Source organism: Perca fluviatilis, chromosome 13 (genome assembly GCF_010015445.1).
Source record: "Perca fluviatilis chromosome 13, GENO_Pfluv_1.0, whole genome shotgun sequence".
Taxonomy (NCBI): Eukaryota; Metazoa; Chordata; class Actinopteri; order Perciformes; family Percidae; genus Perca; species Perca fluviatilis.
The window spans coordinates 23,653,965-23,672,359 of NC_053124.1; the positions used below are offsets into that span (position 1 = coordinate 23,653,965).

General features: G+C 39.6%; 1 protein-coding gene across 2 annotated transcripts in view; it reads right to left on the reverse strand.

Annotated features, from left to right (window-relative positions):
• angpt1 (angiopoietin 1) overlaps positions 1-18,395 on the reverse strand; it is a 72,849-nt gene that overhangs the window by 12,053 nt on the left and 42,401 nt on the right. For both annotated transcript variants that reach the window (XM_039820569.1, XM_039820570.1), the window contains exons 3-7: positions 18,223-18,344; positions 16,747-16,979; positions 10,870-10,997; positions 9,145-9,246; positions 5,380-5,546 (exon numbers count right to left, since the gene is read on the reverse strand). In XM_039820569.1, coding sequence (XP_039676503.1) covers positions 5,380-5,546; positions 9,145-9,246; positions 10,870-10,997; positions 16,747-16,979; positions 18,223-18,344 — 752 coding nt within the window. The remainder of the gene's footprint in view (positions 1-5,379; positions 5,547-9,144; positions 9,247-10,869; positions 10,998-16,746; positions 16,980-18,222; positions 18,345-18,395) is intronic.

Genomic DNA, 18,395 nt, shown 5'->3' on the forward strand with positions numbered 1-18,395 from the left:
ATAGAAACCCTTTGGACTGTATTAGCCCCATACTGCAACAACACTATTGTTATATTTCAGGGCAAACTCGACTCTTGAAACAAGTATGAGCATTAATTAAGAGAACAATAACACTAAATGCCACTTTAGTTTTCCAACCCCTCTACAACTAAGTTAAAACATTTATTTTATAGCTCATAAGTAGGCCTCTAGTCCTGTTACAGTAAGTAACCCACTGGAGGCTTGCCAACATTTAGGAAGTTTATTTTGGCTATTTACAATTTCTGTGCTGTTTTCTAACAATTATTCAGTGTTTCCGCTAAAAAAACTTTCAGCAGCAAGGGGGGGTGGGGGTAGGGTGAACGTCAACATTAACGTTACTAAAATGAAAATAGCGGTTAGTTACTTTTTTTTGTGCTTTATTTGCAATCGTCAAATCACAAGCATCATATGTCTTACATTCAAGGATATAATGTTCGTGTCCCTTCTGTACTTTCTCACAGAAAGTGTTTTTGGAACAGAATAAAATAAAAAATAAAAAAATGGTGACCGAGCCTTTGCAGTGGCTGCTCCAAACCTCTGGAATGGTCTACTTATTCATGTAAGAACAGCTCGGACCATTGAAACATTCAAGTCCTTGCTTAAGACCCATTACTATGCATTGGCTTTCAATTCAAGTTGAGCTTTGATAGCTTGACCTTTTTCTACTGTTGGTTATTTTGTATTGTATATTGTGTATTGTTTGTGTATATTATCTCTTTGATTTTGGACCTTGTTAAGCACTTTAAAAAATAACCATAGTTGACCAAACATGCTATATAAATAAAATTAAACTGAACTGAACATTTCAACTCACTATGACCACTACTATTGTATACTATTGTAAATATGAACAATATCATCGCTGTCAGTGGGCTTATATGCTAACGTTAGCTACAGTTACCTCCGAAAAATCCAGCAAATAGACGGTACCCTATGATACCTACAGTTACCTGAAACTGATTTATCGTCATCGCTCATTTTACACTCAGTTTAGCAACAAAACAAAATGCTGAGGGAACATTACTACGTTTTTTTCATGTTGGTTTTGAGCGGTATGCAACCCCACTAACCTGGGAAACGTTTTAAACCGTAAGTAATTACAGCGTGTCGGGGGAATACAACATCTCCTGCAGCGGGAAGTCAAAGGCAGAGGGACTGCAGCATTCGCTAACGTTAGCTTCCTGTCTCATCTGGGGTCTGATAAACAGTAAATTCATCAAAGTCAGTGTCCATAATGTTATTTTCCAATATGCTGTAGCTGTCATATTTCACGTTTGTCACTCTCCCTGAGAAACTGCTATACTCACGCTGTTGTTTATTTGGTTGCCATGACGTCCTGTTACTGTTCCAGTTGCTCTCCCTCAAAGGGGAGAGAGAGAGAGAGAGAGAGAGAGAGGATGACTGTTAAGTTAAGTTCAGTAGAGCAGACGGCTCTGCAGAGTCGTGTAATTACGACTTCATGACTTTTCATAAACAGCTGAAGGAGCGGCGGTGCGCCGCTGCTAAATGTATATAGTGGAAACCCTGATTATTGTCTTTTGAATCCATGATTGTCAAAAACATCTTTATGTAGACAATACTGTTTTATACAACACTGATTGTGTTCAATAAGAACAATTGCATCATGAACAATGACAAAACAATGACAAAGCCACGTATAAACCGAACCACTTCTACTCCTCTGTAACTTCAGGACCAATCTCAATAATCACTGTTTATCTTCCTGAAACAGTTTCTTAGGCAGCATTCAGTTAGTTCAGTTTGTGGGTCTGTCTTTTTCTTGTAACATAATTTAGTTGTGTGCAATTTTCTTTATTCGGTGTCATTATTTCCCTCTGACTGAGCACTATTTAATTTTTTTTTCATTCCATTTACTCTAATTAGCCACTTTTTTTTCTGCCATTTTCCCTTTTGTATTCATATTGATATGTAGCACAAAGTCCATTTTTGCATCAAAGAAACTTTGATAAATGACAGTGATTAACTGAATGTGTTGATCTGATGGCTATCATTACAACAATGTTTTCAGGTCATCAAATTATATTTGATTTTTATTATTTTCTTTTCTGCAACCAATGCTGCATCACAGCCACCAAATTAGGTTTGATGATAGGGGGCTCTTTTCTGTTGTTTATAAAGACAGTAACCTCTGCAATTATGTTAAGCCCAGTCACAATGAAGGAAAAAAACTCAAGAGCTCATTTCACAATATTATGAGGTTGTGGTTCAGTGGGAATTTTGAAGCTCTGGTCAACCCAAATTTACCCCTCAAAGTGTTGTCCACAAGATGTGTTCATTCAGCTTTAAAACAACATCGCTGATGTCAGCTTACACTGTGCAGATGTAGCCAGTGTAGATTTCTTACTTTATTTGGCTGCTATTGGCGCTATTTTGGTGCATTAATGTAGGCCTCTTGATGTGCTCCTGCTCTAATGCTCTACTTCTAAGACCATTTTTCTTTGAGTTCTACAAATCCAATGCATGTTGTGCAGGATAGATGCATGTGCATGAAAGATTTTTTTCTGTTTTCCAAACTGCACTGAAGAAAAAAAATCAAAGTCTTGAAGCCAGAGGTGCCTAAAGTCGGCAACGGTTATAGTCAAGCCAAAAATGTTACACATATTCACTTTCCATTAATTTACACTTTATTTTCTCTAATAGTATTGAAATAAGTAATGATCTTTCCCAATATATCGTTAAATTAGGAGGAAACTTGTTTATTGATGGTTAAACTGGTTTCCTTGGACATTAAGCACACACACCTATCATAACCATCTAAATATCTCTATTTTTGAGATGTGCCCCTTTATTGCATTCTCTGTCCTTAACTACCACTATTATTCAATTAATTAAAGCATCACATTGTTAATAATGTACTGATATAACAGTTATATTATGCCAGACAAAGCCAACAAGAAGTCAAGGACTGAATAAAGATAAATGGCGGGTCTAAACTTTTAGTGCACTGGTAATAAATATGACATTTATTCCGTGTACATGACTTCATTTATAATGGATTAGGACCTTATATTTCACAAAGGAATAATTGCACACTTCCCTCCCTCTCTGCAGGTTAAGTCATTTCTGTTTTTACAGTACTTTATACATAGATGAAACCAAGAAGCTGGCAGCAAGACAAACATTTCCTGGTAATGCTCAATATTGTTTATCATACATGGTGAGTCATATAGATTGTTGGACTTGGACTATTTAATTATTATACCTGGTTTTAAAGTGGTCTGTTCGTGGCCTCGTTTATGTGCTTTTGTTCTTACAGGCTGTGTGCGTGCGTGCGTGCGTGCGTGCGTACGCGAGTGAGAGAGAGAGAGAGAGAGAGAGAAAAAAAAAAAAAAAAAAAAAAAAAAAAAAAAAAAAAAAAAAAAAAAAAAGGGAGGCATATTTACGATACCAAGTGAGGTCTTTACAAATGTTTGTCAGTCACGCGCTGACGCAGACTGTATTCCAGTAAACCACCACAGATGACATAAAATAATCCAAAACCAACTAAAAGGCTGGCCATATCACGTACAACTATCTCTTAAGTTTTAGAGCAAGAAATTGTTTGACATTTAGAAGCAAGAAGCTGCCAAAGCAAAAAACATGGCAGCGTCGGTTTGTTTTGGGCCCCGCCATCTGGTTTGTTTTGGCCCGTGTTTCAGAGGAGCAATGTGTGATTATCATACCACAACTATTTTTCAAGAACAAATCTATTTATAGAGATCAGTGTGTCGATTGGACTCCTAACAGTATGAGCCTGCATTAAAAACATGCTGGAATGGCCAGGGATGCCCTTTGTCTGCCGCAGTGGGACAAAAACAATTATTGTTTCCATAATTCAAAAGAACAAAAGGTTAAAAATGTGTAAAACACAGGAAAGGATATAAAAGCAAATATAAATGTGTGCGTGTGAAAGAGAGTTACAAACGGATAGATATGGTAAAGTACATACTGTATTGAGGCTTGATACCCAGCCCTAAAAATATATGGGCCTGCACTTCACATATCTGTGTGCCATGTACACAAGCCTAAAGTCTGTGCGTGGGTCCTGCCAAAGAGCCAGAAATAAAGACTAAAAGGTACAGTAACAAGAGATGGACTTTTCTCAAATCTCAACTCTGCGTATAAATTCAAACAAAACCAAAAAACAACAATCTCCTCCTCTTGATTGAAATCCAATTCTCCAGTCAAAACCACAAAGCCCACTCCAGGTACGGGTTCCTCAAGACGGAAACCTCGTGAAGTGAAAGCCCTGTCATCGCAAGACAATTCTGAAAATTACATTTGGCAACAAGCCTGACTCCCCACCGCTGCAGAGAAACACTGCAAGGAATGGAATGGTTTAGGTAAAGCCTTTTAAGCCACAGAATCTCGTTGCGTTTTTCATCATTCAAAGCTGGACGCAAGTTATTTTGCAACTAAAAGGGACCTCTTATCAGAGAGAACCAGCCATCCAGTGAAAACTGCAGAATTGAAGATGTCAGACCTTCTCCTCTGAAGCCAGCAATTGCTTGGAACTCTGTGGAATTTGCAGTAGTTTTCCACATCTGAGAGGGCCAAGCATCTGCCACAGTTTGAGGCCTGTTATCATTAACCCCTTCAAAAGAAAACAGAAACCTTCGCCCCCGCAACACACAGGGACAAAGCGTCAATCAAAGGAGCATTTGTAATGAGGAGACGATGACAAGTGATAGATATGGTTTGGAAGGAATTTGCGATGAGGAAAAACTTCACCACAGACTTATATAACATGATCGATGTTATTGAAGTGTCTGGAGAGCTCACAATTACTAGCCAGGTTTATAATGTTAACACTTTTGAACATTTTGTCTTTCCATTGAAGTATTATTTCCTTATATAATTCCTTACTTCCTTTCAAAATTAACATATGCTAAAGCTTCACAATCTTTTGATATGCAGTGATCAAGGTGGCACTAGATTAAAGGTCAATAGATCACCAAGGCTATTATAATTCATTCTGAGAGGGGCATCAACGTTTGTACCATATGTCATGGAAAATTTATCCAATATTCAGTCTGGACCAAAGTAGTGGACAGACCGACCAACACTGCCATCAAAAGAGCCATGCAACTAGCGTGGCTAAAAAGTATTTATTTAATTAATTGTAGATTCATTGATTTATTCAAATTTCAGCCTGAAGACTGTATTACGTTACCATGTGGTGCAAATATGGGTTCAATCTCCTATTGAATGCTGAAAAAATCCAGTCCAGAGGATATTTACCAGCCACTGTGATGAGCTGTAATGAAGACAGAGAAATCTCGCTGTCTGTGTGCTCCTTGACCTGAAAAAACAAGCATCCCCAGCTTTGTCTACCAGGAGCAATACAATCAGTCTTACCTGTAGTTTTGTTTCTCACTGCCGATTTGGAAGCGGTCATATAGTGAGAAGGCCTGGTGTGCATCCCAATCTGTCAGCTCTACACGGAGGGCATTCTGCCTCTGGCTGGTCAAATGGTAAACATACTCGTTCCCTAACCAGTGCTCTGCAGACAAGCTGCCAAAACCCTGCAACGAAGGAAAAGAAACACAATAATCAGTGTGGAGCTAGCACTTCAAATCCTTTTTGTAAATCATGGACTAGAGATTATGCAGTGTTATCTGCCCTATTTTCCTAGAATGATACAATCTCAACACTAGAGGATTGCGGAATGGATGGAAAGGAATTTTCTCATTTATTTACTCATTTATTTTTTGTCAAAATCAGAAATTAGACCAGAGCAAACGGTTCCTGATAATAAATAATGTGGCAGTTTATCCACCAGCAGAAATGTTTCTGTTCTGCATAAATATATATATATATATATATTTTTTTTTATTACTCATAGCATTCTTTTCCATTCCTCCAGAACTCAGTGAAAAAGTCACACACATTACTCAAATTGTGTATTAATGTATTTTAGGCTATCTTTTGGCTTGATCCTCCACATGGATAGACTAACCTACCTATAAAAGTGCCTAAATTGGTACCAGCTGAAATAGACACACACGTTTTTCCATTTCTGTCTTTCTCTCAAGTCACACATGCTAAAGTCATTATTACCTAAATATTTCTTTCAAAAAATATATACTGTATGCATGGGACACTCCTTCAAACAACAGCAAAAGTTTGTATTTGATCAGAGTTGCTCCCGGTCACAGGCAAAGTGCTTCTGACAGCAGCAAGAGCAGTGGATTGCAGAGGGGAATATCCCAAAGCAGGATGACATTACAGCTCTGACAGGACAGTCTGGACCACTCCATTAAAGATTAGGAAAGAGGGGGGTGGAGTGGGCTAGGGAGGCAAAGTCAGGGAGAAGTCGGTGTTTGTGCTAAGCGTGTGTGGTGATGAGGAATGGGAAGGAGGGAAAGTAAATATGGGGCATTCCTCGAGCCTTAGACATGTTCTGCCGAGTGGGTGGAAGAGAAAGTGACTGGGGCCCATTACCGCTTTCTCTCCTTTTATCTCTCACTTTCTCTAGAATTGATCTCACTCCTGATGAGATGTTCCCCTCGGACTGTCTTTCAGCTCGGTCCAACGCCTCATACTGTGACTGTGGTTTATCTCGAGAACCCTGGCTGGAGAAAAGGCTTGGAATCAAGCTCCGTTGACAGTTTTCCATTATACAGTTCCGGTTCTTCACGATCCTTCACACGCAAACCTGATCTACATCAGCTCAGCTCAGAAAAGATGAGAAGATAGTTAGTCATATTGTTGGACTTAGCGCTTGGTTTGCATTTAAGTTACACTTGCTAAAATCACTATGTCTGGGGGGAAAAGTAATTGTAAACACTGAGCCCTGTAAAACTCAAACTGTTGTTACAAAGATAAACTAGAATTACAGAGAGTCCAATACTCTACAACAGTGGTTCTTAACCTTTTTTGTCTGACCTAACCTCATCAGCACCAACCTTGATGTTCTTATAACTGGATTATAACTGAATGTTATATTTAATATTTAACAATATTAATTATATGTTACAATACTTTATTTTCTTCATACAATTGAAGTGTCAATGTTTAGGTTGCTTTGGTCATACTTGCAATTGATTAGTTTCTGTACGGGCTCTCCTGTCCTTTTGTAACCTCTCTCTCATTCAAACAATTGTTGGACATTTTGTGAATTTTTTTAACTGTTTACCATTCCTGCTTAAGCTTCTAGATTGTGTTTTGCCTCCAGGGCCGAAGTTCATTCTTACTTCGGGGCTAAACCCCTTCACTTTACATAGCAGTTGGGAAAAAATAAACTTTACCTTGGTCTTGAGATGCTGCAGTGTCTATACAGGGTTAAATTGAGACCTAGAACACAATACTTCAGCGAATTTAAGACTTTTTAAGGCCTGAAATTTAGACTTTGAAATATTAGACTTTTTTTTAGATTTTTTAAGACCCCGCGGAAACGCTGACTAAGCACAGGGCTGTTCCTTAAAGCAGCTAGCTATGTTTATAACATGAGGATAGCCTTCCAGAACTCCCTGTTATTGGTCTGAAAGTCCAAACCATCCAAACATTTTTTTTACAGTAGAAACAAACCAAACCATGGTTTAATTAGATCCAGACTAATAGTGTGCCTGACTCGGTTTGATGGGCAGATTACTGGTTATTGTAAAACTTACTAGTTACAATGACTTGATCTTTCCACTTACACCATGGCAACTGCCCAAGTACCCCATGAGGTGCTTGTAGAGCAATAGTTGGGAACCATTACTCTACAAGCACCATTTTCACATGCTGATAAGAAGAAAGAGTAGGTTGTGACTATTATTTGCAAGGTCTCCAGTGATATGTGGTCTCCTGGTAATGTAATAACAAACATTAGATGGTCTTAAGATCTCATTTTAACATATGCACTACTGTACATCCCTGTTGCCAAAATTCTCTCCATGGTCCCACAAAGAAACATGTCAGTTGTTACTGAAAGATTTACAAATCCTCCATGTACACTAAATCTGTGAGCACAAGCCTCTGGAGACCAAGAATGAGAAAATTAATAACACATAAAACTCCATCGATCTCCTCCAGGCTTTTCAAGCTTTACTACGCTGTTGGATCAGCACTCTACTGTAAATGTCAGCCAAGGTCCATGCGTGTGCCCTCATGTACTGTAATGCACGCCATGCTCTCTATGACACCTGTTCAAAGCTGGAGGGTTTCCACGTCCGTCTCATTGGTACTTACTTTTTAGGCCTCACATATATTTATTTTCTTCTTCTCCCTTGTGCTCTACATTTCTTTTATTATCACGCAGTTTCTTCTTACCATTCAAACCTTTTACCAGTGTTTAGTTTATTTGATCTAACTTAGGAGTTCTCTGGTTTATAATGTCCTACAAACTCTTTGAAATCCTTTCCCATTGCCTGGTAAATTATACATCAAGAGCAGCGGAAAGAGGGGGAATAATTAAACTGGAAACACAAAGCAGATTACAGGGGATAGTCCATTTGACAATAAACTGACAGCTTGTGGAAGGTATACACAGGTGACTTACACAGCAAACACAAGCAATGCAACTGCCAGCAATACTAAAATCCAATTTACCGTCTAAACACAGCTTGGGTTCTGAAATGTTAACACCCTTAATGCAAATATGCATACATTTCTCCTTGATGACCAACAGATGAAACACCTGGCACAGTGCTAGAGAGACTAAACAAGTGTGTTGTTTGCAGATTTAGGTAATAATTTCCTGTTGGAAAAGAGGAAGAATAACAGCATGTCACTGAAGCTTCGGCTGAGGAGCGGAGCAAGTCTCAAGACACCCTTGACAATATAGCTCATACAAAGACGAGGGAGCTATTGCTGAAGAGGAATGACATCTGGATCAGTGGATCTGCCTCTTAGTTTTCAGCATGTTCAGTCAAGGCCCAAAAGCGCAAACTATTTGTCATAATCCCCCTGCGGAAGTTCTTTTTTTTTTTTTTTTTTTTAAACAGGATGTTTTGCTCATCGCACAGTTTCGTAATTTATGCTTGATGGATGTGGATGAGAGTATTCTCGCCATTTCTGTGTGTTGACTCACTGTCTTGTGTTTAAAAGGGACACCATTATCATCTTGCTTTGAATGGATATGGATGAGTGTATGCATGCTGGACAAGTGTCTTTGTGCACGCATTTGTCTCGTCTCACCATCTTGTACTCCTTCCACGTTCTCTGGAAGTCCACACTGCCGTCTTCTCTGCGCTGGATGACCGTCCATCCACCACCAGCTGTTTCCATGTTGCAATACACCTACACAATTGAAAAGAGAGAGCAAAGGAGGGTGGGAAAACACATGTATGAAGGAAATGGAACAATGAGAGCACCCATAGGTATTTTTCCAGTATTCAGAAGAAATTTAACTACCAAGCTAATTAATTCAACATTCAACGTGACTCTCAGCGGAATTGACAAACAATGAAGGGTCATTTGGACAATTATTTGGTTTACAGACACTCCTTTTCCCAGCTTTCATAATAAATCCTCTTTGGGAATGCAACGTATCTGGGTCCTTCACAAAGTTAATCAGCGCCTCCTTATCCCTCACCAACTCCCCAGAGATGTTCCTCATTAGGCGGCCTCGTTTCTGCACGATCAAAGTGGAGGTCCTGGGTGTGATGTGGCCCTTAACCTTGGACCTCAGTGTGTGTAAGCTGATAATGCAGGGCTGGTGCTCTATCTGCAGTGTTGCTCTTTGTTTTGAGGAGACCCCAGGGTGGAGTGGAGAAGGTCTCTCACCTCAGTCAGCCCACACAGCTGAACACACATGAACACAGCCTGGGTATGATTAAGGAAGTACCCTTTACAGAATCGTTTTCCCCAAGACTAGCTCATAATTCAATGGTAAACATGTACAAACTTACTTATGTACTTACAAATATAATGTGGGACCAACACAATGTGTATGTGGGAGCAGCCAATGACTCAGCAGGTGTTGGAATAACATGAACGAAAAATGACATTACACTGTGAATCAGTGCTAACGATAGCAAGCTAGACTAGGGTTCACTAGTCTCCACTCGGATAGTGAAAGCTATTGAGCTGCGGCAAGGAAACGTCCACCCAGAGGCTTGAAGCTCAGATGCTTCTTTTCACGAATACGTTCAAAAGCTGCTCCATCGTCTTTTAAAGCTATAGTGCGTAGTATCTGTCGCCCCCATGAGAAATTCTAAGTAATGACAACCAAACTGTCGGCGAGTCCACATGATACAAGCCTTCGAAGATCGTGCACCAGCCACCCCACCCCTCCTCCACACAGTAGCTAGTAGCCAAGGAGGACACGGAGGATTAAAAAAACATGGACTCTTCAGAAAAAGTAATTATCTTGTGTGGAGTTGTGTGGAGCTGATAGTCATAATTAGCTTTCCAGCAACTAATTTGGCAATGGCTTAACAGACGTTAACAGACGTTCATTAATATCTAAAAGTTAAGCAATAAAGCTTTAAAGAAAATTATGCACAAAAGCTAAATAAACAAGATAGTAATAGTATTTCCTTACACAAAAAGTAGAGTAGAATTCATATTTCTGTGATTAACCCTGCAGCACCAAGCTTGAGTTTGAGACAGAAATCCACTCACACAAACTGTCTGCCGACCTCCTAACTTATTAAATCATCACTCCCATCAATCAAGAGTACGTAAGCATAGTGTAGAGGTTAAGAACACACACATCCACACACAAACACTTGCACAATTGTCACCATCTTGATCAGCTCAGTGTCCTGTTTCACACCTCACGCTGCCAAGTGTATTTTCAGCTTTCGGCATTCATACTCCCTGTAAACCCACTATAAAAGAGTGACCTAGAAGTGATGAAAAGGCAGATATTTCACATTACAGTGTACTTGTTGGCTGTGAGATATTGTGGCTTCCCACCTTTTTGGTCTCCTGCGGGTTGATCTGGATGGTGTAGACTCCATTTTTATGAAAGCCAGCCTGGTAGAGGTCGGCACAGTCACGGAATTTCTTCTCTTCATCTGCGACCTTTGTGCTATTAGGCACAACTGTAGGTACAAAAGAAATTATGGAAACAGTGTTACACAATTTGATGTTCTACAAATACCAATCGAACATAAGTAAACTTACTTGCGGCCCTTGAGCAACTGGGTATTGCAAATTGTTTTTATAGCTGTTATGTGAATGGAATAGTTTGACATTTTGGAAAATGTCTTGTGGAGAGTAAGATGAGAAGATTAACACCACTCTGGTGGTGCTATCAATCTTCTCATCTAATTCTTTTACCAAAATATCAAACTATTCTTTTAGGACACTATGTGTAGAAACCTACAGTACATTTTGTTGCTACATATTCCAGCTGTCGGAAACATGAGAGGACCAATTTTAGACTTTGACTGACAGAATGCCAAAGCTCAGGTGTTAGTGCTTCAATATTTTGCGATAAAAGAAGGGACCAAGTAAACACTTACACCAGATACAGACACAGGAATAGCACTGCAAAAAAAACAGTCCATGCTATTAAAAACTGTTACCCTTCATGCAACCTTGTGTGTCAGACAAGTATGGAAATCACAGTTCTATAATTTTTTATGAAATCACAAATTGCAAGCAGACCCTTAGCAGGTCAATTTATCAAATTTCAGATCTGTACATCTCAGAGGAGAAAATATAAAAGGAGTTTGAGGCAGAAGCTGATCGGTGAGGTCTCACTGTGAGTATCTTGTAACGGCCAGATAAAATCTGAGGGCGACTAATTTATTAGCAGGAGAAAAGCAGTCCATCGACTGGATGATCTCCTGCTCCGAGAGAAAAGCCTCAGACTTTGACGGACCAGCTGCATCCATTTCCATCTGTAGATAATTATGGCGGCACTATTTTGAAACCAAGCAAGAGGCTAAAGACAAAATACTACAAGCTATAAATTTCAAGTTCCTGTTATAACAAGTGGTTTATATTTACCTTCCATGCCCTCGTTATATTGATGGAAATTCCTTCCGATTTTCCTTTTTTTTCCCCCTCTCCTTTCTTTCTCCTTCCTTATGAGGGGTTCATCTCAATTTACACACCATTGTTTTTATTGTTGGAATTGTTGAGTCAAAGAAGACGTCAGGGAAAAGCGAAATGTGTCAGCGATCTTTAGCCTTCGCTTTGATCCCCCCCTCCTGAGTGCAGAACATCCTGGTGGAAGCAGGACGCTTATTTGGGTGTACTAGCTGAGCATTTTGACAAAGTATTGAGTGTCAGCGACAAGAATCTCCTGCTGTGACAGGTTGACAGAGTTGGCCCTCGCACTCCAGACTCTAATACAACAAAGAGCGGCCCTGTCAGGCGGTAATTTACCCCAAGCAGGCAGACAGCGGGGCACATTTTAGAGGCCAGGGAGATCGTTTTGGTATTCGATCTGAAACAGTGTGGACAATCATTTCACAATCATCTTTGAGATCTCCCTTTGGTGGAAGAAGACTTTCTGCCCAGGGACTTGATGCTCAAGTGTAGGAGTGGCTCCCTTGAACAGCTTGCTGCCCAGCTCTACAAATATTATTTATGTCCCAATATTTATTTACAGAAAAATATTTTGTGGGTCAGTGGGGACTCGTATTCAGTAGGGGGTTCATGTGAAAAGACCAGCAGGGCTTGGGTGTTTGCATAAATCAGTACCCTTGCCAAATGAGCCCAAATACCCAGGCTAAAGAGAGTGAGTAATGGAGCTAAATGGACTGCCACAGACATCACTGCTCCCATGTGACTATAATCAGTCTCTAAATGCCGCTGAGAGTTTAAGTGATTCCATACAATATTCAATTAATTTCTCTGGTGTAGTCATATATGAAGGATGCAAATCTCTATAAAATAATACCGGTTCATTCCCACGGTACACTTTACAACAATCATGTGTAGTCCTTGTTTAAGAGGTAAAGACTATTAGGGTTGCTGTGAGAAGATTTTTGGTTAATGTGTTTCATTTTATTTCGTGAGATTCAAGTTACATTTGTTAAATAATAGAAATATACTTTCTTATACTTCCAATGTACTGCTGACGAAATACATTTTGTAGTAATCATATGAAGGAAAGATCTTGGGTAAATATTGAAAAGTCAACACTGAGTTTGAAGGCAATAATGCTTCTTTGAAAACAGAATTAAGAAAGGAAACATTTTGTAGCAGATCTTCACTCTAACTATCCTACTGTATAAGGTCTATACACAGTACTGTAGCACTACGGTCGTAATGGATTGATTTTGACCTGAATTGCCAGGTGAATGCAATTAATTAATTAATTAATTATTAACCTACCACCTCTAATGACTGGAATTGGTATGTACTGCCTTGTTTAAGGGGCTTCACATAAAAACAACAAAAAACAGCAGACTAGGATTGCGTCCACATGGCTCTCACAGAGCTTTTACCAATATGTGAAATAGCTACTTTTTTTCATGGCCACATGCACGCAGGACAGAGAAGCTCGTTACACACACAGAGGTAGTGTGACTTCATTCTCTGCTCAGTACGCCATTACTCCACTATATCTTTATATAGCAAATCTTTGTTTGCTGCTATATGGATGTTCTGAATGTCAAGTTTATGCCCTTTAAATGGCTCTAAAACATTTTGCTCCATTCGACAGTTTTAACAGACGTGTGCAAACGCAACATATAATAAAACCGTCTAGTTCACTCTGAAAAAGTAAAGGTTTGAGGAAGGTCACTGAGGTGACTCGCAATAACTGCACACTTTACAGGGTCTTAGCAACAATAAGTGTCAACTCATTCTGCTAGTCAGTGAAGCATAAAAATAATCATGTGCAGCAGTCAAAAATTTGGTCTAGATCGTAAAGTGATGCAGTTTAATGAAGTGGTTTAGGCATTACAACCCACAGACATCTAAAATAATTCCATTTTCTTCAACTCCGAGTTAGCAGCTGTAAAAATGATGAATGTCATTCATTTAGCTGGATAATAGAACACTGTAAAACAAAATCATATTTAGCAGCCAGACATTTTTGCAAAGTGTTCCAAAGCTGAGGTCAATTATCGTTAATAACAGTGTGTGGCTCATTGCGTCCTAATGAGGTTTGGGTAATGATTACAACCAAAACAAGAGCTCCATTGCCGCATCTGGCCACATCAAATATATCTTACCGGCCATCAGTTTGCACTGCAACAGTAAAAAAAAACACTGGAAACCTTAATTTTAGGAAAAGCCATACATGGACAGCTGGTTAAAAAAAAATAAAGTTTATGGAGATTTAATGTTAAGACTCCCTTTTCTAAGTATCTGTCATCTTCCCCAAAGCAAAGTCAAAGATGATTTGAGTCCATGCTTTAAAGGAAATGCTCAGGCTCAGTTTTCAAAACAGCGACTAACACAAGCAGACGCCACTCCATGGCATGAAATGCTAACCCTTTCCTCAAATTAAAACACTAATCCGTTTCTCAAACAAACAAAAGCTGTCCCCTGAACTTGAAAAAAAAAAAAAAAGAGAGCTCTGCTGCCTCTCTGTTTAAAATGCTGTTGAAAAACAGGGGCAGTGCGTCCGATGATCAGTGAGATCTACCTACTCCTTCACCTCCTTTGGACGGGGCGTCCCGCAGGAGCTATAACTGTTTGACTTATTCAGGCTGGGGTGAAGAAAGGGGAGACCTCTGACCCGCACGCCCGCGTCAACCTTCAACACCACCATGGAAGAGGAAAGGACCAACCACGGAGCAAAAGCGGCCACGTTCCATTTCTATCGCCTCTCATTAAGGCAGCCACCAATCACAGACCGCAAGACTGGCTGTGGTACCCTGTTCTACTGAAAAAATAATGTAAGAAAAACACTTGAATCTTAATACGAAAATGATACATAGTGACCAGTCAGGTCAAAATGGCCTTATAAGACCTCTGGTAATTAAATGTAACAGACACAAATCCAGAGTAAACAGATGGAGGGCGAGCAGTGGCCTCCTGTGACCTTTATTGCATGGAACATTAAAATTACAAAAGGGAGAAGCATGATAAATAAAAAGCATGTGTTAATCATGTGCAGTAGTTATCCACTCATGACTCCTACATCCCTTCATGCCCTTGTTGCTTCCTGTCTGATGGGAAACCTCAAGAAGCACTGTGGGGTCTCGAGGCGTCTCTGCAGGAAATCCACAAATGGAAATGAAGTTGCAACCAATCCCCCGACACACACATTCATGTCAAATCTCCTGTGACCAATGGGATTTAAGGCCAATGTTAGGATCAAGTGGGTTCGGCGTTTAAATGGCTGAGAAAGGGGTAAATGAGTTCACCGCGTTTGACCGAACAAGAGAGGTTGCATTGCTGTCAGGTCAAACGTAGGGCCAAAAAGGAAATCCCTTGTCTCATATTAACAGAAGGGAGAGACTCAGAGGAATAAAATAAGCATATTACTTTCTAAGCATGACTGCTTTCAGTGAAGCTGTGTGCACAGACTTTATGAAGTTAAAGCGTGAAAAGTGATTGTTGCCACATAAAAAAAAGAGCACCATGCCGGTTTATGAGAGGCACCAAACATCTTTAACAGGAGTACACGGGGTTAAAATAAGAACCATGTTTCTTCATTCATGCTGCTCTCAGTGATGCAGGATTTAATAGCCAGTGCATCCCTGTGTCTCTCAGTATGGGGTAAGGTTTATAGAACTGGTGTCATCATAATTTCATGAGGAGAAGATGTTGTAGAAGTAACATCTGACCCAAGGAAGTAAGCAATCCAAAATAAGTTGAGTGCTGCCTCACAGTTCAAGCCTCGAACAGCCAATCCACAAATTTTGCTTTACATATTGTGGTCTGGCAAAGGGTCAATAGGCATTTTCTTGGGTTAGGGTCATCGCTAGTGGGGGTAGACAAAATGTGGCTCAGTATATAACCAATCAACAGATGACAAGCGCTCTCCTGCACTGAAACATAAACATAAACCTTTCTTCGCCTGGTCGGACCAAGCCAGTGCATGGTATATGTAGTTGATTTTGCTTCAGGGTTTCAAAGTGAAACAAGAGTCTACAGACATTCTAATGGCACTAAGTGAAAAGTCAGGGGATCAAGAAAGTTCAAAATGATAACTCATCCTGAGGGGAACATGAATATTTGTACAAAATGTCATAGAAACTTATCCAATAGATGTTGAGACATTTCCCTCAAAACCACAAATGTCAACCTCATGGTGGTGCAAGTGGTGAAGTCCGACGATCAACAACGTCAGGAGGCTTCGACCTCTGGAAACCATGAATGTTTCTACAAAATTTCATGGCAATCCATCCAATAGTTGTTGGGCAGACCAACAAACAGACAGACAGACCATTCCTAGCTTTAAAAACATAGCTGTTATTTTTGAAATATCAAATTACAGTTAAACTATCCAATGCGATTGCACACAGAATAACTTTTAGGGGAGAAAAAGATCACGCAGTTGGTTAAGTCATGCTTTATGTCCATGTTGTCTTGATTTCTTTTTTTCACTCAGTTTAAAAAAACAAAACAAAAAAAAAACAGCCTTGATGTTGTTAGCATCATCTTAACCATTGCTGGTATTTCACTGACTGGTCCAGCTTTGAGCTGCTGGGCTCAATCAATTCTCAGTGGCTTTTTATCAGACTTCTCAACTTGGTTAAACATTTCCTTACACTTCTAATAGGCTGTGACTTTATCTACAACCTCAGCAACATACAATTGCCAGAATATGCTCCTCAGTACGTCAGGGCTATTGTTTAAGACCATATTTACACTTTGAACTGCTACAAAAGTTACAAAACCTCTCAGCATGTGAGGCTTTGATTCCAGTTAGCTTACCTCCATCTTTGGAGCAGAGGTTGAGCAGGTTGTGGACGGTATCCATCATCTCCTGCTGCTGTCTCTGCAGGGCTGTGCTGTTTCCTGTGGCCCGGCTCAGCTGGGCTTCTAGCTCCCCGATAACACTGCTCTGTCTCCCCACCAGGACCTGGAGACTGCCCTTCTCCTGCTTCAGTGTCTCCAGCTCTTCACGGTGCCGCATCTCCATTTCTAACATCTTCTGCTCCATGAGGCTGAGGAATAAAATAACGGAAGACATTTATTTTTAATGGAAGATAGAGAAGTTGCTAATTATAATGGTCCTTTAGGGCATCCAAATCTTCTGGAATGAGATTTGTTTTCACGGGTTTAAATGGAATATTGTTTAGCAATTGTTGTAATATTTCCAGTGACTTACTGATTATGTGATAAATGTGTATCTGTTTTGTTTTTCCTACAGCATCATGAATAAAGGTCAGCCAAATAAAGTTAAATTAGTAACATTCCTCCACTTTTGACATTTTTACTTCCTGCTGTTACTTTGTGATGGACACTGTGAGTAATTACAATCAAAACATGGTGGCTCATGGCTCCCTTTACTTGAAAACTATTTCCCAGAGAGTGATATGGGAATACAAATACAAGAAGTGTGCATAAGACAGAACTACAAATAATGATGTCTGTAGGTTTGGTTGCTATGTGTTTCCCACACAATACAGTATAAACATACGCTTCATCTTGCACTTTGCAGACTCATCTGAGGTAAATGAATAAGCCATTTTAGTATGGTAGAATTACCACTGTACAATCTAATGCCTGAAAGATGATATAAGCTGACATCAAATTCATTAACTGATCATATGTTTTCCTCTATTATAGAGTTGGTAAAGGAAAAAGTACAGACGACACGTACAAGATGGAATAATGTCATGATTGCTGAAGCTTAGGGAAATTGTCCTCAGAAATCAATCTCCATAAGCCTCAAAGTCAGAATCACCAGAGACTACGCTTTCAAACAGTGTCCTTTTTTCCAAAGTGATTGCATGGAGTCTCTATGGATACAGCAATGAGAGATGTGGACCAAACCCTTTTAAACACTACATCATCTAAGACAATCCCACAGCACCAATCACTGTAAAGAACAAGATTTGGAGACATGAAATCCAAAAGCCACATTTTAATTGCCTGATTTTGCAACAAATGCAGTGTTTCAATGTTGAAAGCATAGCCTCATGCATTTACAGAATAACACAGAAAATACGGGCTTCCTATTATGCTGTTGTATATACAACTAGATACTGTTTTGGATAATGGACAAACTATGTGGTAGTCAGTGAGAGCTTGTAAAAAGCTTTTGATTTGTTTATGCAATCCCACAGAGACAAGCAGCATAGACTGGCTTTTTGTTTGTCCATGTAAAACCTTTGTTTCCCTCTTTTCTGTAGTATGGATAGTATGGTGTGTGTGGTTTTGTTTGCTTGAAGTGTGTCTGTTTACCTGTTCTTTTCATGCAGCTTGCTGATCTCATTGGTCTGGACCATTAAGTCTTTCTCCAACTTGTTAGTGGAAAGTGAATTTTCCAGCAGCTGGATCTCAAGCCTGGATGTCTGATTCAGAACCTGCCATGATTACAATAAAAGATACAGAATACAAAAATAATGAAGATGATA